Below are 25,401 nucleotides of genomic sequence, written 5' to 3'. Positions count from 1 at the left end.
GGTATGTTTTCAGAGCACATCAGGGACCCAGACACCTCCAGAGCGCATGCCCCTGTATGTCCACTTCTGAGGCATATGCTGCACTGACCAGGATGATTTCCTGGAAAACACGCTCTGTTCTGGAAGAGGATGGTTAAGAGTCCTCTCTGGTCAAGGATTTTGAGAATCGGAGGTCAAGGATCACACCAGAAGTCAGATACATGCCCTCAGGAGGGAGAAACTGGAGCTAAGGAGAAAGTTCTGATGGAGAAGTTTGCTTCTAAAGAGTAAGGGGTGGGCGGAGGAGCTGAGCGGGAAGCATGCCTCCCCACCAGAGACATGCATCGGCTCCTCTTTTCATCTGGATTTCCTGCTCAGTCCATAGCTTTTCCCCAAACCCCAGTGAAAACTCTCCCACGCTCAGTTATTAGAAACTATGAGACACTCTTTTCCCTTTGCAACAGGTGGGTTCTATGGAAGGAAATCATGCCTAAACCAGGACACGTATCTTTTCAGTATTTTTAAATATCTTTTTGGGAACTGCATTCCTATATTAACATGCAGTTTATTTGATTTTTATTTTGGTTGCACACTATTGAGAAACTTCTAACGCACACAGATAAGGTTGAAAAATGCTAATGGATCTAACAGTTCATCTTACAAGATATCTTTGCATGGAAAAGGCAAAAGCAGCTTTACTATCAGGTCTGCCCCAAAATAAGTCATGCTGGTAGCATAAATTATTTCATGTCTCTGATGCATTATTTTGTATATTACATTTAAATATTTTATTGCAGCTTTAAAATACATTTCAACTTCTTTTTTACTTCAAAGGTAATTTTTTTTTTTTTTTTTTTGTGGTACGTGGGCCTCTCACTGTTGTGGCCTCTCCCGCTGCAGAGCACAGGCTCCGGATGCGCAGGCCCAGCGGCCATGGCTCATGGGCCCAGTCGCTCTGCGGCATGTGGGATCCTCCCAGTCTGGGGCACGAACCCGCGTCCTCTGCATCAGCAGGCGGACTCCCAACCACTGCACCACCAGGGAAGCCCGCCAAAGGTAATTTTTTAAATTGAGATATAATTCATATACCATAAAATTCATCCTTTTAAAGTACAAAGTTCAGTTTTTTTTATTATAGTCACAAAGTTGTACAACCAGACCCATGTCTTTTTGAGAGAGACAGAAGTTACTTCTTCACAAGGAGTTAGCTGATCACACACGTGCCGCTGCACTTGAACCTGACCAGGAGACAGCCTGAGATGGTGGGAAAAGGCCTGGGATGGGCAAAAGGCACTGAAGAGCCAGGTTCCATTTTCAGTGCTGCAGGCAGCCAATTACTGAGCTCTAAGATGCCTGCACCTCAGTTTCCTTATCAGTAAAATGAGGTTTTAGACAAAATGCTCTCTAGTTTTCTTTTCAATTCTACTCCGAGCTGCCCATGAAACCTTGAAAGTTTGGGTCTTTTCTTTGGCCAAAATAAAGGTGACCCTCAGCTCAATGGTGTGGACTCTTGTTGGAGGCCTTGGAAACAGGATCCCTGGGGGAAGAGGAAGCAGGGGTGTAACATATGCTCAGGGTATCCCCCTGTCTACTCTTTCCCAAGGAGAGGAGCTTATCACCCATCCTGTGTTCACTCTCTGAGTCTCCTCTGGCCCTTCTCACCCAGCATCCTGGTTCCTGGGCTCTCTCTGCAAATCCCCCATCAGATTGCTGTCTCTTGTCACCCTCTGGGTGTGACACTGAACCCAGTGTGGATCCCTCAGACAGGATGGGCCGGAGAGCTCCAGTTCCAGCAGCTCCAGGACCTGCTCCTTGGTGGGCATCTCTTGCTTTAACCACTGATGGCACACTCTCCAGAGGTGGCTAAGAGCCTCTCTGGCGCAGCCACCCTTCCTGGCAGAGGGGCCTAGTGCACTGACAGCAGTGTTTCAGGACCAGGATGGTGGGCTTGCAGGTTCGATTCCCGCCTCCAGGTGGTATCTTTTATCAGGGGGCTCTCCAGTTCTGGAGGATGGGGAGTTCCAGGGCACCCAAGTTTGCAAGCATCTTATGGCTCAGGGGATAGCTTCATACCAGCTGGGACTGAACTGAATCTGGGAATGTCACACCCTGTCTCTCTGTGGGGTGTGGTTGGGCATCTGGGTTCTCCAATTTCTGTTTTTCCCTGGAAACAGTACCAGGTGAGTAGGAAAAGCTTACTATGTGTGGGGTCAGCTGACACATTACCTGAGGCCCTTGTTATGTTCTCTGTTAGGACCCTGTGCCCTTTCCACAAGCCTCCAACCAATGAAGTCCAGTCGGTGTTTAGCTCTCAGCTCTTCTTTCTGGCCAGGTGCGACCCCTCTCACAGCATAACATACCTCTTCTCGATCACACTGAACACAGCTGCACTGTCACCCTCACTTGTGATGAACACGTCTCCCTAGAAAGTTTAGGAAAACTGTAAACTCATGAGAGGCAAGCAATCTCTCCACAAAGCTACCAACCATCAAGTCACCCAAACTGGAAACTTCCAAGTCATCTTTGACTCCCTGCTTTCTCACCCCACCAAAGAGTCACCTTTTCCTCCTCAATCTGTCTTGAAGCCCCACCATCTTCGTCATTCCCGTGACCCCTAGTGAGGGCCCTCATCTCTCACTCGCTTTATTGCAACAGCCTCCTGAGTGTCTGTTGTCTCCAAGCTTGTCCCAGTCTGCAGCGTCTGGCTATGGTCATCCCCACAACGTCAAAACCCTGTCCCTGCCTTGCTGTCAACCCGGGGCAGTGCTGTTGGGTAAGGGTGGAGACAGAGAGAAGTCAGCTTTGAGAGATATTTTTGAGGTAGAATCCACAGGACTTGATGATTGAAAGTTTGAGGAGTAGAGGAGGGAGTGTGTGTTAGTAGCATGAGCAATTGTGTGGATGTGGCGCCACATACTGGAGGCAGACAGATGAAGGACTAAAGGCATGGGACTTCCCTGGTGGCGCAGTGGTTGAGAATCTGCCTGCCAGTGCAGGGGACGTGGGTTTGAGTCCTGGTCCGGGAAGATCCCACATGCCGCAGAGCAACTAAGCCTGCGAGCCACAACTACTGAGCCCGCATGCCACAACTAATGAAGTACGCGTGCCTAGAGCCCGTGCTCCACTACAAAAGAAACCACCACAATGAGAAGCCCGCGCACTGCAACAAAAAGTAGCCCCTACTGGGGCTTCCCTGGTGGCGCAGTGGTTGAGAGTCCGCCTGCCGATGCAGGGGATATGGGTTCGTGCCCCGGTCCGGGAGGATCCCACATGCCGCGGAGCGGCTGGGCCCATGAGCCGTGGCCGTGAGTCTGCGCGTCCAGATCCTGTGCGCCGCAACGGGAGAGGCCACAACAGTGAGAGGCCCGCGTACAGCAAAAAAAAAAAAAAAGGTAGCCCCTACTCACTTCAACTAGAGAAAGCCCGCGCACAGCAAGACCCAACACAGCCAAAAATAAATATTTTTTTTAAAAAAAAAGGACTAAAGGCATGAGTTCGGTTTTGGGCATGTGTTTGTTTTTTGTTTGTTTGCTTGTTTGAATTTTTTTGGAGTATAGTTGATTTACAACATTTTGTTAGTTTCAGGTTACAGCGAAGTGATTCAGTTATACATATACATTTTTCATTCTTTTTTAGATTATTTTCTCATATAGGTTATCACAGAATACTGAATAGTTCCCTGTGCTATACACACAGGTCCTTGTCAGTTACCTATCTTATATGTAGGAGTGTGTGTATGTTAATCCCAAGCTCCTGATTTATCCCTACCCTCTCCCCACGTTTCCCCTTTGGTAACCGTTTGTTTTTGATACCTGTGAATCTGTTTCTGTTTTGTAAATAAGTTCAATCGTATCATTTTTTAAAATTAGAGTCCACATATGAGTGATATCATATATTTGTCTTTCTCTGTCTTACTTCACTTAATATGATAATCTCTAGATCCATCCATGTTGCTGCAAATGGCATTATTTCGTTCTTTTTTATGGCTGAGTAATATTCTATTGGGCATGTGTTTTCATGCCTCAGAGACACCAAAGGAAGATCTCTTGGGGCTTCCCTGGTGGTGCAGTGGTTGAGAGTCCGCCTGCCGATGCAGGGAACACGGGTTCGTGCCCCGGTCCGGGAAGATCCCACATGCCGCGGAGCAGCTGGGCCCGTGAGCCATGGCCGCTGAGCCTGCGCGTCCAGAGCCTGTGCTCCGCAACGGGAGAGACCACGACAGTGAGAGGCCCGCGTAGCGCAAAAAAAAAAAATCTCTCTTTTGCACTTGAATACAGGCATCTAGAGTGCAGGAGAGAAGAAAAATTGGGGCTAGACATAAAGTGAGGTGCTTGTAGTCATGGAAGTGGCTAAGCTCGCTTGGGAGTTGGGGCGGGAAAGGGGGAGTGGGGAGTATGGATTCAGGTGATCCCAAGATACACTCTGACCAAAAGCATGTTAGAATTTGGCTGTGGAGTACACAGAAATCAGGTGAGGAGACTGGCGCTGGTTCCAGAGAGAAGTGTCGACGTTTAAAACAACACACAACTTAAAAGTTGTCAGTCAAGTTTATTCATTGTCTTACTGAGGACTACAGCTAGGGAGACAGCCTCTCAGATAGCTCTGAGAAACTGTTCTGAAGAAATTAGGAGGGGGATATATGTGATTTTGACGAAGAGGTATGCAGCACGCCCCTAGGTAGAAGGTTACTGCTATTCACAAGGAACAGATATCTCAGTAATGCTTTTAGTGCTTTTCCAAGTATGGGACGATGCAAGAATCTGGGTTCATAAAATTTTCTCCTTAAAATATCTCACTCTCTGAAGGCCTGCTCTGCCAGTTTTCCCAGAGCACAGAGTGCCTCATTCCTGACCTTCGCCCTGAATTCCTTTCGGGTTGTGTTGAAGGTCAGTGACTGCAATGGCTAACGACTCAAGCCTTGCAGAACTGGACAGGCAGCGACACTCTTTAGTTGGTAGAAGACACTCTACCCAGGACAAGTGAGAAGCTCAAAGCGTCCCTTTCAAGTTAAGAGACAAACAGGGCGAGCCCATAGCTTCGCGTTGCCAAAGTAGAGTTAGGGCCCAGGAGGTAGCGCCGGGCTCCTTTTCCCGTCACCAGTGCGAGATTCGGGATGGCCCACCCGCGTAACCTTCCCGCTGGTGCGGAGGGAGAGACCAGAGGAGCCCTCCGCAGACGCTCTCACCCGCTCCGCTCGGGTTCTGCAGAGGCCGCCTCTCGTTGGGTGGCGGAGGTGGGCTGGGAGCCTGGCCGAGCAACACGGCCGCTACAGGAACGCGCAGCTCTGCCGCCGGAATAGGGCGACGGAAGTAAGCGTAGGACTTTCGATTCCCAGCCTTGTGGGCCGCTCTAGCGCGTCTCGTCTCGTTGGTGTTTCCGCCGGCCTGCGCTGCCGGTGGCCGAGCGCCGCAAGGTCTCCCAGGCCTCGCAAAGCCTTCTGGGAGCCTTACTCCACGAGTCCTCAGCTCCAACCCCCGCTCCAGACGGCGGCCCACGCAGGGCTTTGGTGGCCTGCGTGGCCGGAGGTATAGCCGTCGTGGAGCAAAGATTGGAAGGGAAGATGACGTCTAACGCCGTCTCCCGGGAGCTGTGCTGGAGTTTTCTTCTGCCTTCGGCGAGCAAAAGATTTTACCTCCATTATTAAACGGCTGAAGTCACTCATTAACCCCTTCCAAGCCACAATCCTGCCACACAATGTCACAACTCATTGGTATCTCAAACTACTAAAGTGTAAAAAAAAAATTTTAAAGTTCACTTCATTGTCATCATCATAAAAAAGCATTTATTAGATGCCAAATTGCACATCAGACAGTAATCACTGCCCAGTGAGAGCTTGAACTCTAGAGCTAAGACTGATGAGAATACACCAAAAACTGTAAAATCCAAACATTAAACAAACAGCACAAGTGCCTCCAACAAACATATTACTTCTAAGGTATCCAAAGGAACTAGAGATTGCAGCATATTCTCAGGTTTATATAACTGTATATTTATATCATATCCCCACACTCCCTAGATTGTTAATACAAAGAAGGCTGTCAAAAAATAAGACAAAACACCTGTAGTCAGGCCGTGAAAAGATGGATAATGGTCATCCTGATATCAGATCAATAGCTCTATCTACAAAACTAAAACAGATGAATATAAACACTTCTAATGAAGATTATTTAGTTACTTTTTAAACAGATGTCCAAGCAAAAACACTTTCCAACGGAAATCCTATAGGCTTAACAAGTTTAATGAACTTTCAAATAGACTCTTTATTCAGATAAACTATAACCTGCTTAGTACACATATGCAGTAAATTGTCAGATTACTTTGAGCAAAATCTGCAGTATCAGATTGTATGACATGCTGCAGTCATCAGAACAATGCCACTTAATTATATGGAATCACAGGAGTCAAAGACTCAGAACAGCATTTGCTGTGAAATGTCACTTGTTTTTAGTTTTAACTCCCTGAATTACTGGGTTAGTCATTTTCTATGTTAAATGCAGAGATGTGAATAGACTATTACCTACTGCAACAACGCTGTAAACAAAACTATTTTGAGTTCAACTCCTTCAAGAATAACAATTAAATTCCACAGTTTCTTTAATTACAAAATGTAAACTGTTAACATCTGCATGCTATTGGAATAATGCTGTTTCATCAATGATGTATGTTAGAGAACCTGATAGTCCAGCAATCACATTAAGGACTTTAATACACATTTTCATCACTGCATCAACAACAAAACCAAAGAAATTTGTTCAACAATTGAATTCTTCAGTACAAAGTTTTCACTCTGCCCGTGTCAACATCCATGCTGCAAAATGTTGTGAACCAACTGTTCCTAGCAATAACCTCCTGCATTTAGTTTTTCATCCCTATATTAACTTTCATCCAAGTATTCATTGAAAGTAACATGGTAGGCTAATGATGTCTCTAAATTAATGACCATCTGTAGAATCTGTCAGTTAACACTGTAAATAGAAGGTGAAAAATCCATCTGTATAAAACCAGCATGGGTCTCACTGATGAATACTGACCGCTTCCTTCAACTCCTTGGGCTCAGAGCAGCTCGAATTACATCCAGCAAATGGATTTAGGTGCAAGTGCACAATAAAGCAACAACTGAAAAGATGCCTCTTTCACAGTAGCTGACACTCAGGGATTTTTTTTTCCTCCGCATAACAATCATTAACAATATTACACCAAAAAGGCATTTTAATTATACTCATGTATATATTAATGTCTTTGTAAAAGATATTTTTCTAATCTCTTATGGAGGTTTGGCATAATCTTCCAAAATCTAGAAAATAAAAATGTAAAAACTGAAGTTAATTGTGAAGAAAACCTCATCTGGAAAGGTAACTTCCCATGCTGAGTGCAGAACGTCATTTATGGTATGAATTTTCACCTTCCCCTGTACTTTCTTAGGAACAAAGGAAAGGATGACAGCTTCCATGTTTCAGGTCAGCGCCACTCTGTCCACATGCCTTCTAAAATAGTCTTCTCTACTTCTTTCTGCAGCAACTCTGCTACTAGGGACCTCTTTCCCAATTTCATCCCCGACCCTGCAACTCTTCAGTTAACTGAAATATGGGAGCCCCTACTATGTGCCAATGGTACACTGTGCCAGCTGCTCCCACGGAAGGCAGAAGCAGGAAAGCAGGGAGGCAGTACTTTATGATATTTAGCAAAGGTCTTTATATCCCAGAGCTGGCTGATAAGAAACCTAACTGGAGACCATCTTTCTACACAATTCTAAACACCTCAGACAGAGAGACTTGTTGAAGAACCTATAGGAGACCTCGCTTTTTTATTTGAGACCCCAAAGGCCCGGCAGACTGGTGTCCTGTATCCTAAGAGTGGAGACATCGGAAACAATGAGCCAAGTGTGACCTTGACATACAGAGCACAGGGTCTCAACTGTGGATCTGCAAACAAGAAGCAAAAGAAGAAGAAGGAAAAGGGGGAAAGGAGTGGGTGAGCTGGGTTAGGGCTATTGGTTTCCCTTTTCCTCACCAACAGAATCTTCCTGCCTCTAATCACTGTTAAGAACTTACAGCAGTAGCCAGCACCTTTTTGTACATTCAGTTCTCAATCTGCTGTTCAGTAGAAAGACCCTACCTTCCAGGTACTACTTTCCTCCAATTAGTCCTAAAGAGGTCTATTATTACTCCTGAGGTTTCCCAGTGATAGTCCCATTTTAGTAAATGCCATACTTTTATACCATTTACATAGAATAAGACCATTCTCACATCCCAATCAAAAACCCCTTTAAATGCTGCTTTGCTGATAGGTATACAATTTTGCTTTAAAGAGAAATTCCACATGAATGTAACATTTACAAGATCCCCTGGTTCTTTAACATTAATAACCATTCCATTTAACAATATTTTGCTCCAGTATTTACATGTAACAGCAGTATCTAAAGACCTATATATTTTCAAGTATTTTGATTAAGTTCTAACAATTTTCTATATGTATCTTTCTTTGGATATGAGGAAGAAAAACTTTTTTCTTAAACCAAACTCAACTAAAACCTAAACTAAACTAAAACTACACTCTGTAGAGTTTGCAATCTGATTATAGGGATGGAGTTTGAACCTCAAGTCCTGAACAGTCTTTCAGTTGCTTTGTAACCATATACGTAAGTCAGGCTTGGGATGAAGCACTAAGGGAGTGCTTTGGAATCACTAAGTGTGATTCCAAACACTTGAATCACAAAGGCCAGTGGCATCAGATCTGAGAATGGATACTAACTTCACGGATACTAACAGCCACCTCGACACTAACTAGTCCAACCCATTTGGGAACACTTCACATGGAAGGAAAAAAGCTTCCAAACCCCTCCAGAAATTCATATGTAAAACAATAATCTCATACAAACATTACATTCTGATTGTTACAGCAAAAAAAAAAAAAAAAGTATAAAATATATATAAAGGTACTTACTTTCCTAGATCCTAGATCTGCAGAACTAGCAAATAAATAAATTTGCCTTCTAAAACTTACTTAAAAATCATGTAAACAAAATTAAAAGAACTCTAGCAATAACCTTCATTTTAGTGAAAACTGAATTTTTTTTTAATAAGTTCTGTATCTTTCTCCGGCTCATACAAATGGAATCTGGATAGTAACTGAGCTACTGAGTTAGAATTCTGGCTTTGTTCAGTAGCTGTGACACTGACTATACTTCCTCGATTATAAAACAGAAATCATGGTGCCTAAATCAAGGTTGTGGTGAAAATTAAATGATATATTACATGGAATGTGTGTAAAATGCTTAGCACAGTACCTGGCACATAAAGGGTAATTGTGCCCCAGTTTTCAGTATAAATACTGAGAAGCACAAGCATTAATGAAAACTTGCTATATTTACGTGGTGTTTTGCGCATGGATTTGCTGATGGACAATGAGATGTGTTTTCAACCTGAAACTTTTCCCACACATGGTACATTTAAAAGGTTCTCCTGTGTGGTTCTTCTGGTGGCATGCAAGCTTTGAGTCCAAAATAAAACATTCTGCACAGGGTTTGCATTTATGGGGCTTTTCCCCTCTGTGAATGCTTTGATGGGAGATAAGCTCAGAGATACGAAGAAAGGTCAGTGAACACTCAGGACGCTTTAAGGGTTCGAATTTTGAGAATGAAAGCAAATTTTCCCCGCAGTCGCTGCAGTGTTCAGGGTTGTCCTCGTGGCCCCACTCGGGGAGGGCCAAGTGCGAGGGCTGCCCAAAGCATTTCCTGCTCAGACTGCATGGGTGCCGGCTGGCTGACCCGTGCCTTTTCTCAGGCAAAGCCAGATTTGTTTTCTGACCAAAATATTTACCACAGGCTTTTTTGGCAGTGTGGGTTTTCTGATGCTGTGCCAATCCTGGGAGCCACAAGAAACCTCTTCCACATATGCCACAGGTGTAGGGTTTCTCCTTTACATGGATATTCATGTGCCGAGACAGATGTGAGTGCTGGCGGAAGCTGCCGCCGCACTCGGCACACTTAAACGGTTTCTCGCCGGTGTGGATTCGCTGGTGTGTTCTCAAGTTGGCTCTGTGATTGAAAATCTTCTCCCAGTCACCACATTTATACTTTTTCTCTCCTGAATGCGTTTTCTGATGCAAAACAGGGTATGAGCTATCACTGAAGCTTTGGTCACATTCAGGACACTTGTATGAATTTTTGGCTTCTTCCCCAGGAAATTCAAGAATTTCAGAAAGTGCTCTGGTTCCTAAACACTGAGATAGTTCTATCAAAGGGGTGTGGTTTTCAATGGTAACTAAAAGGCTTATGAAACTTTTCTTGCAAGCAGGAGTTCTACCTGACATTTTCCTTTCAAGGTTTCCAACTCCATGCTCAGAGGATTTTTCTGGGTAATAGACAAGGGGCACAGCAATGGAGTATTTTTCTAGGGCAAGCTCTTCAAGTCCCATAGATTCTAGCCTTAGCTTCTGATTAATCTCAATCTTGCCTTCTCCTCCTGTTGATAAAAACAAAACAAAGCAAAACATAAACACCCTCAAGTAGTACTGGGGAAAACAAACTAGTTACACAGGGGACCAGGAAGCTGTAGGATGGCTGACAAAACTCAGGCCTGCCCAAAAGCATTAGTTTTTAATATTTTCCCAAATATTCTTTTTTCTTTTTTTTTTTTTTTGGCAGTACGCGGGCCTCTCACTGTTGTGGCCTCTCCCGTTGCGGAGCACAGGCTCTGGATGCGCAGGCTCAGCGGCCACGGCTCACGGGCCCAGCCGCTCCGCGGCATGTGGGATCTTCCCGAACCGGGGCACGAACCCATATCCCCTGCATCGGCAGGCGGACTCTCAACCACTGCGCCACCAGGGAAGCCCCCAAATAGTCTTAATTTATAAAGCCAATATATTAATCCAAAAGGGATCTTTCCTTCCAAAGCAACAGCCCTATGACTGCCCCAGCTCACTGCCTGGAAAGGGTTTCTGGGCTGCAGGGCAGTGTGTGGAAATCCAGTCTTCAGTGGTTTTGCTGATTCAAGGAGACCGAGTTCAGGAATGCCAAGGCTGCTAGAATTTGACAGCAAAATACCAGAGAAGAGGCAGATGCCCAGGCAGAGATCTCTGGGCGTCTAGATGGGGTCCCCTTAAGACTCTGGCTGCATATTAATCTGTAAATACATCTAAGGAAACTACCCCAGGTCAGGGAAAGAACCACCAGAAAGGAATAGAAAGAGCAATCTCCAGAATTCACATAATAGTTCATGCTCCCACCAGCCAAAATGGAAAGACTCCCTACCACACAGAGCATCAGGCAGTATGCTTAGAAAGACACTGCCTTAGCAGCAGGCCACATCAGCCCTAGATTAAAGACTGCTCTGAACACACCCTAACAAAGCAAAAAGCAAGCCTTGAAAGGATAATATTGATCCCAAGTAACTTACTGATAAATTAGCACCTTACCCCAAAGTCCAAAAATTGTTTTGAAAATACAGCAACAGCCAGCATACAACAACATAAAACTCACAATGTCCAACATCCAATCAAAAATTACAAGGCATGTAAAGAAGCAGAAAAATATGACCCATAACTAGGAGCAAAATCAATCAACAAAAGCAGACCCAGAAATGACACAGATGATAAAACTAGTAGAAAGAATGTTTAAAGAGCTATTATAAATATGCTTCACATGTTCAAGAAGGTAGAGGAAAACAACACGATGAAGACATAAGTAGATAATATAAAATGTGAGTTCTGGGAAAGTTCAAACAGTCAACCCTAGTCAAGGATTTATCCTTGACTAGGATAAAATGACTAATGTTTCTACATTATAGTTCCTCTTAGATGAGAAACGCATACCATCCGCTTAAGATTAAAGCGATTTCCAAATTTAAAAAATTTTTAATTTTTTTAAAAATAAATTTATTTATTTTTATTTATTTTTGGCTGCGTTGGGTCTTTGCTGCTGCGCACGGGCTTTCTCTAGTTGCAAGAGCGGGGGCTGCTTTTCATTGTGGTGCGGGCTTCTCATTTTTGTGGCTTCTCTTCGTTGCGGAGCACGGGCTCTAGGCATGCGGGCTTCAGTAGTTGTGGCTCGTGGGCTCTACAGCACAAGCTCAGTAGTTGTGGCACACAGGCTTAGTTGCTCCGTGGCATGCGGGATATTCCCAGACCAGGGCTCAAACCCATGTCCCCTGCTTTGGCAGGTGGATTCTTAACCACTGCATCACCAGGGAAATCCCTAAATTTTTTTTGCCCTGCTGCATGGCTTGCATGGGATCTTAGTTCCCTGTCCGGGGCTCCTGGCAGTGAAAGCACCGAGCCCTAACCACTGGACCGTCAGGGACTTGCCAATTTTTGCCTTTTAAGAATCAACTCACCCTTTGAAAATTGCACTCTCATGCAAGTTCTTGTCATGTCCACATAAATCACTCAGGGATAGGTCCCACTCCCCCATACCAACATGCGGATGAGATATGCAATCCTAATCCTAGAAATGACCAAAGTTCAAAAATGCAGGGAAAACAACTATTGTTACCCATCAATGCCATATCCTCCAAACACTCCTGTGGCGTGTCTCTGCTGCGGGACCTCTGGGCAGGGTGCTGACTCACACACTCCTCTTGAGAAAAATATACAGCCAGGTCCTCAAACAGCACTGGCCCCTGAAACAACACGAGAGCCCATCTCAGGACAAGAAGCTGGAAAGCTACCCCCTTACTCAGTCTGGGAAGGCTGAGAAGAGCTAGAAACATCAGAGGCAAGGAAGAAAAGGGCTTGGTGGAAAAGGTCCCTGAGTGCTGGCGAGGGGGTATGAATGGGTTCTGAGGGATGGAGGTGGGGATTAGGAAGGAGAGAGTAAAAATGCACCACTGGAGATAGTGGTATAAGGACCAAAACGGTAAACTGGGAGAAGTTCTAGAAGAGCCTATTAGAAGAGAAAAGATGAGGGAACAACTCTCAGGGAACCATTAAGGAAACCATTACGTAGGGATGCTCTAAGGGAAAGGAGAAGACTGAGCAGCCCGGGAAGAATCATGACAGGACAGGAGGTCCAGTGTTCTCCCAACATCCTTCCCTTTGCTGGTCCCTCTCCTTCTTCTTGGTCACACTCATGGCTAAGCTCACTGCATCATATTCAGGCCTATTCCTCCTTCCCTAAGTTTACCAAACGTATAAATCAATAGAGCTCTGGTGTGATTAAGAATCACCTGGGGTTTCTGTTTGTTTCTGTTTATTCAACAGGTGTGGAATGAAGCTTAGAATTCTTTAAGTTTGAGCAGCATTCCAGAAAGACACTTTGAGGTACCCTGTAATAGCCTTCTCCAATGGGCCCTGCTCCCAGTTGGTGGTTCTAAAAGGAAGGCTCTCATAAGCCATTTTTCCTATATGCCTGGTAGAAACAAAGACAGCTTGGTGAAAGGGCTCTCTGGGGATCAGGACCCCTCGCATCACGGGCATGCCTCACCCTCCTCCAAAAGAGGCCAGGCAGAGGCCAGAAAGGAGCGACCGGAACTTGGACCGAGAGAAGGGACCCGGTCTCACCTGGGCCCCGGATGTAGAGAGTGTGGATGCCATGTTGAGAAGTGGTAGTGTTTTCAAGTCGCCACAGGGACTTCGCAACAGATCTTGGAAGGGAGAAAATAGTACTTGGAGGGGCCAATTCGGCTGCCAAGCTCCTACACGCACGCCCTCGCATCCCCACACCCTTTAAGACCTGAGCCTATGACTCCTCTCCCCGGCCCAGCCTCGTAAAGGCCGACTCCCGGGCCGGCCGGGCCCCACTTATGGCTCCGAGACTAAAGATCTCAGGAAGCCTCCCGCTAACCAGGCTACAGCAACAGAAAGCGACGCCCAGCCGAGACTCGAGACCGAGAGACGCCGCCACCGTTAGGCTCCCACGCTCCCATGCTCCCCTACGCTGGACCTGCCGGGAAAGCCGCCGGATGCGGCCGGCCCCCATGTTTCTACGCAGCTCTGCCTCTGATTGGCTAGCGTGACCTAGGAGGGGGCAGGCCCTTTTAAGTGTTGACCAATCGGGCGCCTTAACGTAGAACCTCCCTCCCCCGGCTCACCCGGCATTCTGGGAGATGTAGTTTTCCCTCAGTTTTTCCAGGCATTTCCGGTTCCGCTGTCTGGGTCTCCCCCGTGAGCTTCGTGCCCACAGACCTGGTGAAGTGGAGCGTTAGGGAGACCACGGAGGGACGTAATGTTTCAGGGAAGAAGGAAAGCAAGTAGACGGAGAGAATCCGGAACCTGAAGAGTATCGGTACTGAAATGTGGGTTCGGCCAGCAGTACCCTGTGGGTCCGAAACTTTGGTCCGGCCGAGGTGAGATGCCTGAGTGGCTAGGAATGCGGGTCCTAGTCTTAGCCTGAGTAGTCCGCTGGGTCTTGGGCGGACTGCGGGGCCATGTAATGTAAAGGGGTGTCTTCTGGGTGGACAAAGTTCAGGTCGGCGCAGGCCGGTTGCTCCAACGCAATGTATTCTAGGGGCATTGTGACCGGCGACTGCAGCCCAACCTAGCCATGTCAGGCTTGGAGCCACAGCGGACTTCAAGCGGTAGTAGAGCCATCGGATTGCTTCGCGGGACGTTGTAGGCTTCTTAATACCTCCCATTCGACCTGCCCCATTGCCACATATTTTCCACTTTACTGGCATTGTGTGCCGTGGTGTAGGGATTTGGAATTAGAAAATTGAGCTGCTTCCGCAGCTTTGCACTAATTGCTTGTGTCATTTTGGCCTATATACAACTTTGCTTTCCTCAGCTGCAAAGAACTCGGAAGCCTCTCCTCAGAGGGTAGTTTCAAAGAAATTGTCAGTTTACAAAAGTGTCTGAAAAAACAAGGGTGATATTTACCTTAATAGAAAATTCTGAATATGTCTCAATATATTTTCTTATTCTTGTGCCAGGCATGTTCCTGTACCTAAAAGGTCACTCAAGGAGTGGTTGCATATTAATTGAAACAATATTATCAGAGTTGACAAAATAAGTAACGGGATTTGGTGGAATATTAGATAGGATAGTTTCAGCTGCAAGTAACAGAAAACCCAACAAAATGTTCAAAGGTAGGGCAGTTATAGGTTGATTAATTCAGTGGCATAATGACACCATCATGGTCCCAATACTTCCATATTTCTCCTCTGCCATCCTTAGCATGTTGGGGAAGATGGCAATGGAATCCACGTAATACATGCAGACAAGCATTGTGTCATGTACCAAACCTAAACCAATCATTATCAAGGGTAAAAAGACTAGCTACTGTATTGGTTTTCACCCATCATGGTTCACCTCCAGGGGACCCAGTCTCTCCTGACCATCTGCCTGCACAAAATCAGGGCTCTGTTGGAAAATAAAAAGAAGGACGAAGAATAGACAGGTTAACTAACAGTATCTGCCACAACTGACATCTTGACAGGTAGAGCTAGGCCTTGTGGGGATGGGTCACAAAAGAGGTATCTGGGGGTCCCAGGAGGAAGGAAAAAGGTGCTGAAAGGACAGGTGGAAGAATGATAAAGACAAACTTTCCTACAGGCTAGACCAACCCAAAATGTAAATGTTGAAGAAGAGCTAATGGCCTGGTACATGTTCACCATGTAATCACAGTGCTGTTCAAGTAGTCCTCTTTCCCCTCTTCCTTTGTACTTAATTTTATGGTATTCTTACATCAGAGATATCTCATTTGGGGCTCAGATCCTCCTGATTTTGATCTGTGGCCCTTTCACCAAGAACAAGTGGCTCTAATGGCCCTTTACTTTGAATCCTGTTCTCATTATTACAAAGAGATAAACCCAGTTTCCAATGACTAGAAGTTAAGCCTGTGGTATTAACTCACTGGGTAACCGGAGAGTTATCTTTGAAACAGGAGAGGAAACAAAATCTTCCCTAGGCCTTCTGACTACCAAAACTAAACAAGTAGATCAAGAAAGAAGAAGCTTCGGACTTCCCTGGTGGCGCAGTGGTTGAGAATCTGCCTGCTAATGCAGGGGACACAGGTTCGGGACATAGGTTCGAGCCCTGGTCTGGGAGGATCCCACATGCCGCGGAGCAACTAGGCCCGTGAGCCACAACTACTGAGCCTGCATCTCTGGAGCCTGTGCTCCGCAACAAGAGAGGCCGCGATAGTGAGAGGCCCGCACAACGCGAGGAAGAGTGGCGCCCGCTTGCCACAACTAGAGAAAGCCCTCGCACAGAAACGAAGACCCAACACAGCAAAAATAAATAAATAAATTACTAAACTCCTACCCCCAACATCTAAAAAAAAAAAAAGAAGAAGAAGCTTGAAAGCTTGATCTTGCTTAAAGGAAAGAGATGAGATACAAAGTCTATGATAGACCGAGATTGAAAGAATAAGACTGAATTATATACCTCACTTGATTTTTTATTTATTTATTTTGCTAACTTGATTTTTTAAAAATCAGAGGTGCTTGACCATATACCCATTAGAAGTTCAAGTGACAGATTTTAATCATCCAAACTTAAAAATTCTTCTGCCACAACCCTTTGACAAGATTCGTCGTTTCAGCCCCTAACATACCAATAATAATAATAATTTGTATGTATTAAAATTCTTTCCATAGCCAAATATCTGCTTTCTCTCTGAAGATCACATCATCTTTTTTAAAATTAAAAGTAACTTTTTATTATTACAAAACAGTATATGTACATTTTAGAAAGTTAGAAAATACAGATAAAAAAATAGAAAATAAATGCACCACATTCTTATCACCCAGACATTATCACTATTTATTGTTAAGTATATATTTTTTCCTTGGTAATTTTAAACATGACTTCCAGAATGAATTACTCACTACGTTTGGTGTTATTTTGGCCATGCTGCGCAGCTTGCGGGATCTTGGTTCCCAGACCAGGGGTCAGACCTGGTCCCCAGCAGTGAAAGTGCTGAGTCCTAACCACTGGGCCGCCAGGGAATTCCCAGGTTTGGTGTTTTTAACATTCCCAGATGGTACTGCTTTTTAGGGTTTATTACTTAAAAATAAGTATGTCTGTTGTTCTTATAGCAGGAGTCCCCAACCCCCAGGCCGTGGACTGGTACCGGTCTGTGGCCTGTTAGGAACTGGGCCTCACAGTAGGAGGTGAGCAGGGCGCGAGCGAGTGAAGCTTCATCTGCCGCTCCACATTGCTCCCCATCGCTGGCATTATCGCCTGAACCATTCCCCAACACCGCCCCCCCCCCAACCGCTGTTCATGGAAAAATTGTCTTCCATGAAACCGGTGTCTGAGCCCAGAAAGGTTGGGGACCACTGCTTAGAGCCTTTAGTGTATCCTTCATGAGATTTTACTACCAATGGGAAGTTGACAAGGTCTTCTTACAGTGCACCAAAGGAGTCTAGACAAGCAAGAATAATCTTTTTTCCCGACTTCAGCAAGAGGCTTTTCTCATAAGTATCCAAAATGCCTGACTGAGCAGTTAGAAAGCTGAGTTCACTAGTTTGTCTCTAATTGGGGAATGATGGCTGTAGGTCATGCCTGCAGGTTTTACTTTAACCAAGAATAAGAGGCTCTCATGATTTGAAGCTAGGATCACCTCTAGCTGGGCAGGAGTTCCTTCATCAGAAAGAAGTCAGGACTCTAAAATGTACCCTGGTACGTTAATCCCATTACCAGAAAGTGGCTTTGCTCCATATCAACTCTAGCAGGATTCTTTTTCAGTCACTGAGGCCAGAGACGCTTCCAAAGAAAGGTTCTAGATCTACTGATACTGATTAATTCTTGCAAATAGAAGCTGCAACCAGAGATTCCTGGAGGGTAATGAGATCTACAGAGAATGCAGGTTAAACACAGTGAGGACGGAGAAGAAACGATGGGTTGGATAGTAGGTTAGAGGACTATGTGCTCAGATAATTCATTTTCCCCGAAAAGACCCATCAGATTGAGAATTCTGAGATCAGACTTGTCTGAGACACTTGGCCTGAGAGTTACAGACATGGCGTGGCCAGGAGCAAAGTGATGGCCTACCTCTTTCTCCCCTGCAGCATAAGAATGGCTGTACCTGGAGGGACGGGGGACTGAGCCAGCCGGAGTGCAGAGAGGAGTTCCAGGGAGTGAGTCAAAGCCTGCTGTGTCCTACGCAAAAACTAAAAGAATACAGCAACACTAAACCTGCCCTAAAAGAAATAATTGAAAAGTCTTCCTTAAATAGAAAAGAGGCAAGGATCTATAGGAATGGGAAAATCACAATAGGAAAGGCAAATGTATAAAAGGACTGAAGATCACTTAAACAATCCAGTACATAGATTTAAAAAACAATCAAAAAAGTTTTGTAAAAGTGATTATAACTACAATTAACAGCAAAAGGATAAACGATGTAAAAGCCTGCTCTGCCTTGCTGTGGATGATGCCCTCATAGTCAGAGGGAACCTACTGAAATGAAACCCATCTTGCTAGTCAACATTTAAAAAATTATTAATACTGAATGATAGAGGGGGTTTAGTGAGACAAAAGCTTTTACTTTGCTGGTTGGTGGGTAAGCAAGTATACTCAGTATACTCTTGTAAAGTAATTTGCCCCTATTGTATGCATTGTGCGGTTGAAAACTATTCATACCATTTGACTCTGTAAATTTAATTCTAAAAATCTATGTTTTAACTGGGCATCTGATTTCATTAACTATACTAAGAAATTCAAAATAACATTGGCTTAAACAAATAGAAATGTATTTTTCTCCCACATACAATCCAAGCTGGTCTGATAACTATGCTCTGGAAAGTTGCTGGGGACCCAGGCTTCTTCTGCTTTGTGCTCCACTATCTTAGAGTGCTTCGTATCCTAAGCATGACTCTCACCCAGTATGGCTCAGTACCACACCTGCATTGCAGCCAACAGGAAGGAGAAAGGGAGGGCATGTCCCTTCCTTTTCAGGGTGGAACTTGGGAGGTTGCACGTATCACTTCTGTTCACATTCCATTAGCTAGATCTTAGTCACGTGGTCACATAACCACATCTAGCTCAAGCGAGGCTAGGAAGCATAGTATCACTCTGGTAGCCCACACCCAGCTAAAAAGCACAAGTTCTGTTACAATGAGAAAGAAGGAGGAGGTAGACACTGGGGACAGCTGGCAATAATTGCCATGTTATCCTAAGGAAATATGTTGAATATGGAAAAAGATGAATGGAAATGGATGGGAAAACATGAAGTTCATTGCAGAATTATTTACAGTAGAGAAAAATTGGAGAAAAATGACCTAATTTCTAAGTATTTTTCCTCTCAGGAGGAAAGATTGCAGCCAATTAAGATTATATATATAAGGAGTTTTTGATAACATGTGGAAATGCTTCCAATATGTTTTTTTTCTTTATAAATTTATTTATTTATTTATCTTTGGCTGCTTTGGTTATTCGTTGCTGAGCATGGCTTTCTCTAGTTGTGGCGAGTGGGGGCTACTCTTCGTTGCGGTGCGTGGGCTTCTCATTGTGGTGGCTTCTCTTGTTGCAGACCACGGGCTCTAGGTGCACAGGCTTCAGTAGTTGTGGCTCGTGAGCTCTAGAGCACAGGCTCAGTAGTTGTGGCGCACCGGCTTAGTTGCTCCGTGGCATGTGGGATCTTCCCAGACCAGGGCTCGAACCCGTGTACCCTGCATTGGCAGACAGATTCTTTTTTTTTTTTTTTGCAGTATGCGGGCCTCTCACTGCTGTGGCCTCTCCCGTTAAGGAGCACAGGCTCCGAACGCGCAGGCTCAGCAGCCATGGCTCATGGGCCCAGCTGCTCTGCAGCATGTGGGATCTCCCTGGACCGGGGCACGAACCCGTGTCTCCTGCATCGGCAGGCGGACTCTCAACCACTGCGCCACCAGGGAAGCCCGGCAGACGGATTCTTAACGACTGCACTACCAGGGAAGACCCCAATATAAGTTTTTAAATGGGATACCAAGTTGTACATAAAGTGCCATCATAATTATTGAAAATAGACTGAAAAGAGCAATAAGGAAACAGTAATGTTAAGTGATTATCTTTGGATGATGAGCAAAGGGTAATTTTTTCTTTTTTATACTTTTTTCTATATTTTTCTTATTTGTTACGGTGAGTATGTATTTCTTCCATAATTAGCAGATTATTTAAACCAGGGCTCTGGAGTCAGATTGCCTGGGTTGAAATTGCTCCTAACAGTTTAACAGCTATAACATCTTGGGTTAATTATTTAACCTCTCTAAGCCTTAGTTTCCATATCTGCAAAATAGGAGTAATGATTGTAACTGCCTCAGGTGATAATTGGGAAGATTACATGAAAATAGGTTGCATAACACTTGCCATAAAAGAACTGCTCAAAAAGTATAAGCTTTATAATTGAAAAGGTTTCTAAATAAAACTGTTGTGTATTGGCGCTTTAGCAATCAGATACATCAATGTAATCCACAGATAGCTTCCTGTAATGAGGCGTTTCCCAAGAACTTGAAAGAGGGGAATAAGGCTGAATTTTGAGAATTAAACAGGGAAAATGAAGATAAAATCATGTTTCTGCAGAAATAAGAAGTAACCTTGGGACGCCCCTGGTGGTCCAGTGGTTAAGACTGCGATCCCAATGAGGGGGGCCCCAGTTCGATCCCTGGTCGGAGAATTAAGATACCACATCCTGCAACTAAGCCTGCGTGCCGCAACTACAGAAACCCGTGCAATGCAACTAGGGAAGCCTGTATGCTGCAACGAAGAGCCTGTGCAGCCAAAATAAAATAAATAAATAAATAAAAAATAACCTTAAGGAAAGCCTGGGAAGTTAAGGCGTGATTTATGGATCTGAAAAGTAATGTGTTTACAGAGCGGCCTAGTCTGAATGGAGCCAAGAGAAAGAAGAGTCAGCAAGAGTCTGGCAGCCCTCCTGGCACTGCTCAGACACAAGGAACATGGACTTGAGGGGCAAGCATTCCTGACCTTTGAGAAAGGCCTGAGTAAAAGATCTCCCTTAAGGCTCTCTTTTCTTTCCTCTTTGTACGCTGCTCACCAAGAACTTTCTGGTTAGCAGTCTAGTTTCCCAGGAACACTAAGAGAGGAGGAGGTGTCTGGAGCAGGGTTAAGAGCATTCCAGTGACTCTTGACTATAAACAAGTAAACCAGAATTTGGTTTAAGCCTCAGTCTTTTGTGAGCCTGACTGGTAAGCCCAGTCTCATGGTACACTGACAATAAAAATGGAGAATCAGACCTTCCCAATATACTGGCCTGACCCTCTGAGTCCAGGCTAAGTGGCCACCTCTGTCTTGGTTTTAATTGCAGCAATCAGTATCATTGTTGGTGATTCAGCTTATACACTTGCATCATTTTACACCCAAAGGGAATTTTTTTGGAAGCAAAATTTTTATTTTGCCTTGTAAAACTATTTTATTTTTTATTTTTATTTTTTGAAATTAGTTTGTATTGGGGTATAGTTGGTTTACAATGTTGTGTTAGATTCTGCTGTACAGCAAAATGAATCAGTTATACATATATCTGCTCTTTTTTAGATTCTGTTCCTAATATAGGTCATTACAGAGTACTGAGTAGACTTTCCTGTGCTATACAGTAGGTTCTTATTACTTATCTATTTTATATATAGTAGTGTATATATGTCAATCCCAATCTCCCAATTTATCCCTCCCCCCGGAAGCAAAATATTTGGTTCCTAGTTGTACTGGCTTTGATTCATGCAAATTTTTTCATTGTTTATTTTACAATACAAATATGTTATAGCCTTTGCTTCTTTACGCTTAAGTATATCTAGAGAGATTTTTTTTTATATTTGCCCATGTAAATCTACTTTGTGTATTTTTTTTCTTTTCCATTATGGTTTATTACAGACTATTGCATATATTTTCCTCTGGTATACAGTATAGGACCTTGTTGTTTATTTTATATATAGTAGTTTATATCTGCTAATCCCAAACTCCTAATTTATCCCTCCCCGACCCCTTTCCCCTTGGGTAATATATGCCCAGTAGTGGGATTGCTGGATCATATGGCAACTCTATTTTTAGTTTTTTAGTTTTTTGTTTTTTGTTTTTTGGTATGTGGGCCTCTCACTGCTGTGGCCTCCCCCGCTGCAGAACACAGGCTCCGGATGCGCAGGCTCAGCGGCCATGGCTCAGGGGCCTAGCTGCTGCGCGGCACGTGGGATCCTCCCGGACCGGGGCACGAACCCGCGTCCCCTGCATCGGCAGGCGGACTCCCAACCACTGCACCACCAGGGAAGCCCTATTTTTAGTTTTTTAAGGAACCTCTGTACTGTTTTCCATAGTGGCTGCACCAATTTACCTTCCCACCAACAGTGTAGGAGGGTTCCCTTTTCTCCACACACTCTCCAGCATTTGTTATTTGTAGAGTTTTTAATGATGGCCATTCTGATTGGTGTGAGGTGGTACCTCATTGTAGTTTTGATCTGTATTTCTCTCTCTCTCTCTCTCTCTCTCTTTCTTTTTTTCGGCCGTGCTGCCCTTGTGGGATCTTAGTTCCCTGACCAGGGATTGCACCTGGGCCTCGGCAGTGAAAGCGCCAAGTCCTAACTACTGGACTGCCAGGGAATTCCCTTGCATTTCTCTAGTAATTAGTGATGTTAAGCATCTTTTCATGTGCCTATTGGCCATCTGTATGTCTTCATTGGAGAAATGTCTATTTAGGTTTTCTGCGCATTTTTTGATTGGGTTTTTGTTGTTGTTATTGAGTTTGTATAGTTTTTAAATTAAGCCCTTGTCTGTCACATCGTTTGCAGATATTTTCTCCCAGTTCGTAGATTGTCTTCTCATTTTGTTTGTGGATTCCATTTCTTCGCAAATGCTTGTAAATTTGATTAGATCCCATTTGTTTATTTTTGCTTTTATTACTACTGCCTTGGGAGACTGACCTAAGAAAACATTGCTATGATTTATGTCAGAGAATGTTTTGCCTATGTTCTCTTCTAGGAGTTTTATGGTGTCATGTCTTATATTTAAGTCTTTACACCATTTTGAGTTTATATTCATGTATGGTGTGAGGGAGTGTTCTAACTTCATTGATTTACATGTGACTGTCCAGCTTTCCCAACACCACTTGCTTAAGAGACTGTCTTTTCTCCATTGTATATTCTTGCCTCCTTTGTTGAAGATTAATTGACTGTAGGTGTGTGGGTTTATTTCTGGGCTCTCTATTCTTTTCCATTGCTCCGTATGTCTGTTTTTGTGCCAATACCACGCTGTTTTGATTACTGTAGCTTTGTATTGTCTGAGGTCTGAGAGGGTTATGCCTCCAGCTTTGTTCTTTTCCCTCAGGATCGCTTTGGCAATTCTGGGTCTTTTATGGTTCCATATAAATTTTAAGATTATTTTTTCTAGTTCTGTGAAAGATATCATGGGTAATTTGATAGGGATCGCATTAAATCTGTAGATTGCTTTGGGTAACGTGGCCATTTTAACAATATTAATTCTTCTAATCCAAGAGCATGGGATGTCTTTACACTTCTTTGAATAATCTTCAATTTCCTTTATCAGTGTTTTATACTTCTCAGCATATAAGTCTTTCACCTCCTTGGTCAGGTTTGTTCCTAAGTATTTTATTTTTTTATGCAGTTTCAAAAGGGGTTTTTTGTTTTTTTTTTTTACTTTCCCTTTTTGATATTTCATTTTTAGTGTAAAGAAATGCAACAGATTTCTTATGATCCATGTAAATATTAATGAACCCATCAGAACCATGAGTCAGAACAATCCACTGCACCTCCAGCCTGTCTCCTGGAACCTTTCTCCTCTCCTGGGAGTGCTCCCAGGGAGGTCCAGAGTCCTCTCAGGCAAAGCAGATGCTAGTCAACAAGCTGACTGTCTACAGGGCTTGCCATGAAGTGGCTTGTTCATGATCTGTTTCTGGGATCCTGGAAAAATGTTTTTGGTGTCTTTCTGGAAAGGCTGATTTTGGTAAGTCACCTGTCCCCCTGGGTGTCAGGAAGGTTGTGATCCAAGAGAACACATCACGTCTTTAAATGAAGAAGCGATTTGTTTGTTTCTTGACTTTCATCCTTCATGGTGCCCCTGGGGAGAGAAGTTTCATTCTGCATGCTATAAAGGCCTTGGGTGGGTGTTTCATTGTAAAATGGGACAACAATACTGACTTTTCAGAGTGATTGGGAGAGTAAATGAGGACATTGAGGAAGGACTGTAGGACTGTAACACAGTGTGTAGCACATAGCAGACACTTAGAAACTACATGTTCACTCAGATTACATTCAAAAAGTTCCATTATTCTGTGTAAGTGCTTCTGTTGAAACCCTCATCAAACCGTCTTGTAATCACACATCTTCTCAAAGGCAGAGAACACATCTTAGTCACTACTGGTACCCACAGCTCCCAGCATAGTGCATGGCTAACCTTAACTGAAGGAAGAAGGGAGGACAAGCATCCAGTACCCAAGCTCGGCCCTCATCTCACTCACACTTGCTTTTTATTTATGAAAATATCATATTGTCCGTGTAAATAAGATCTCTGAGAGCATGCAGAGACGCTGGTAACAGTGGAGAACTCTGTTACTCAGAGTCAGAGGGAAGGAAACTTACTTTTCACCATATATCCTTTTGTTCTGCTTTTAAAATTTTACCATGGGCATGCATACTTCTTACTTTTTTAAAAAATTTATTTATTTATTTTTTGGCTGCATTGCTTCTTCATTGCTGTGCGCAGGCTTTCTCTAGTTGTGGTGAGCAGGGGCTACTCTTCTTTGTGGTGTGCGGGCTTCGCATTGTGGTGGCTTCTCTTGTTGTGGAGCACGGGCTCTAGGTGCGCAGGCTTCAGTAGTTGTGGCATGCAGGCTCAGTAGTTGTGGCACACGGGTTCAGTTGCTCCGTGGCATGTGGGATCTTCCCGGCCCAGGGCTTGAACCCGTGTCCCCTGCATTGGCAGGCAGATTCCCAACCACTGTGCCACCAGGGAAGTCCAGGGCATGTGTACTTCTAAAAAAATGTTTGTCATAAAATCCCCCCAAGTTAAACCAAAACCAAAATATGTTGGATACATCTGTAAAAATCATATAAAGATGAAATGTAAATGGTTAATAAAAATAGAAAAAAGTGATCAAACTTACTAAGAAGTACACATTAAAATAATGAGATATTTTTCCCCCTTATAGAGTGCAGAGAGGTAAGGAGGGATGATATCCCATGTTGGTGAGGATGTATGAGACAGGAGGCAATGTGGCATTTGTTTTCAAATGAAATGTTTTCAAATTGAAATCAATTAAAAATAACCAACATTCGGGACTTCCCTCGTGGTGCAGTGGATAAGACTCTGCCCTCCCAATGCAGGCCTGGGTTCGATCCCTGGTCAGGGAACTAGATCCCACATGCATGCCACAACTAAGAGTTCACATGCTGCAACTAAGGAGCTGGCAAGCCACAACTAAGGAGCCGTGGAGCTACAACTAAGGAGCCTTCCTACCTCAACTAAGGAGTCCACGTGCTACAACTAAGGAGCTGGCAAGCCACAACTAAGGAGCCCTGGAGCTGCAACTAAGGAGCCCGCCTGCCTCAA

General features: G+C 44.2%; 2 protein-coding genes across 5 annotated transcripts in view; one reads left to right on the top strand and one right to left on the bottom strand.

Moving 5' to 3' along the window:
• Positions 1-5,738: 5,738 nt before the first annotated feature.
• ZNF597 (zinc finger protein 597) lies at positions 5,739-13,878 on the bottom strand. 4 transcript variants are annotated; one of them, XM_073793288.1, is made up of 4 exons: positions 13,859-13,878; positions 13,477-13,559; positions 12,470-12,596; positions 5,739-10,442 (listed from the first exon to the last, which is right to left on the bottom strand). In XM_073793288.1, exons 2-4 carry the CDS (start codon positions 13,507-13,509, stop codon positions 9,346-9,348), a joined length of 1,257 nt encoding a protein of 418 aa, XP_073649389.1. In that variant the 5' UTR covers positions 13,510-13,559; positions 13,859-13,878; the 3' UTR covers positions 5,739-9,345. The 4 variants fall into 4 exon arrangements, 3 of the variants coding, with proteins under 3 accessions (XP_073649389.1, XP_019796298.1, XP_019795597.1); XM_019940739.3 differs by having other exon boundaries at positions 13,760-13,874; XM_019940038.3 differs by lacking the exon at positions 13,859-13,878 and adding an exon at positions 13,649-13,852.
• A 192-nt stretch (positions 13,879-14,070) lies between these two features.
• Positions 14,071-25,401, top strand: part of NAA60 (N-alpha-acetyltransferase 60, NatF catalytic subunit) — a 38,585-nt gene continuing 27,254 nt past the window's right edge. The window contains exon 1 of the mRNA XM_073793271.1: positions 14,071-14,261. The gene's annotated coding sequence lies outside the window, so the exon portion shown is untranslated. The remainder of the gene's footprint in view (positions 14,262-25,401) is intronic.

The sequence above is a fragment of the Tursiops truncatus genome, chromosome 15 (assembly GCF_011762595.2).
Source record: "Tursiops truncatus isolate mTurTru1 chromosome 15, mTurTru1.mat.Y, whole genome shotgun sequence".
Taxonomy (NCBI): Eukaryota; Metazoa; Chordata; class Mammalia; order Artiodactyla; family Delphinidae; genus Tursiops; species Tursiops truncatus.
The sequence above is the reverse complement of the archived record's forward strand: the minus strand, read 5'-3'. Positions and strand labels throughout refer to the sequence as shown.

Coding starts and splice junctions, on each gene's coding strand:
- ZNF597 (XM_073793288.1), bottom strand. CDS start 13,509: ATGGCATCCACACTCTCTACATCCGGGGCCCAG. Junction 12,597..13,476: donor TCTCTACATCCGGGGCCCAG/GTGAGACCGGGT, acceptor GTGTTGTTTCAG/GGGCCAGTGCTGTTTGAGGA. Junction 10,443..12,469: donor GGAGGATATGGCATTGATGG/GTAACAATAGTT, acceptor TTTTATCAACAG/GAGGAGAAGGCAAGATTGAG.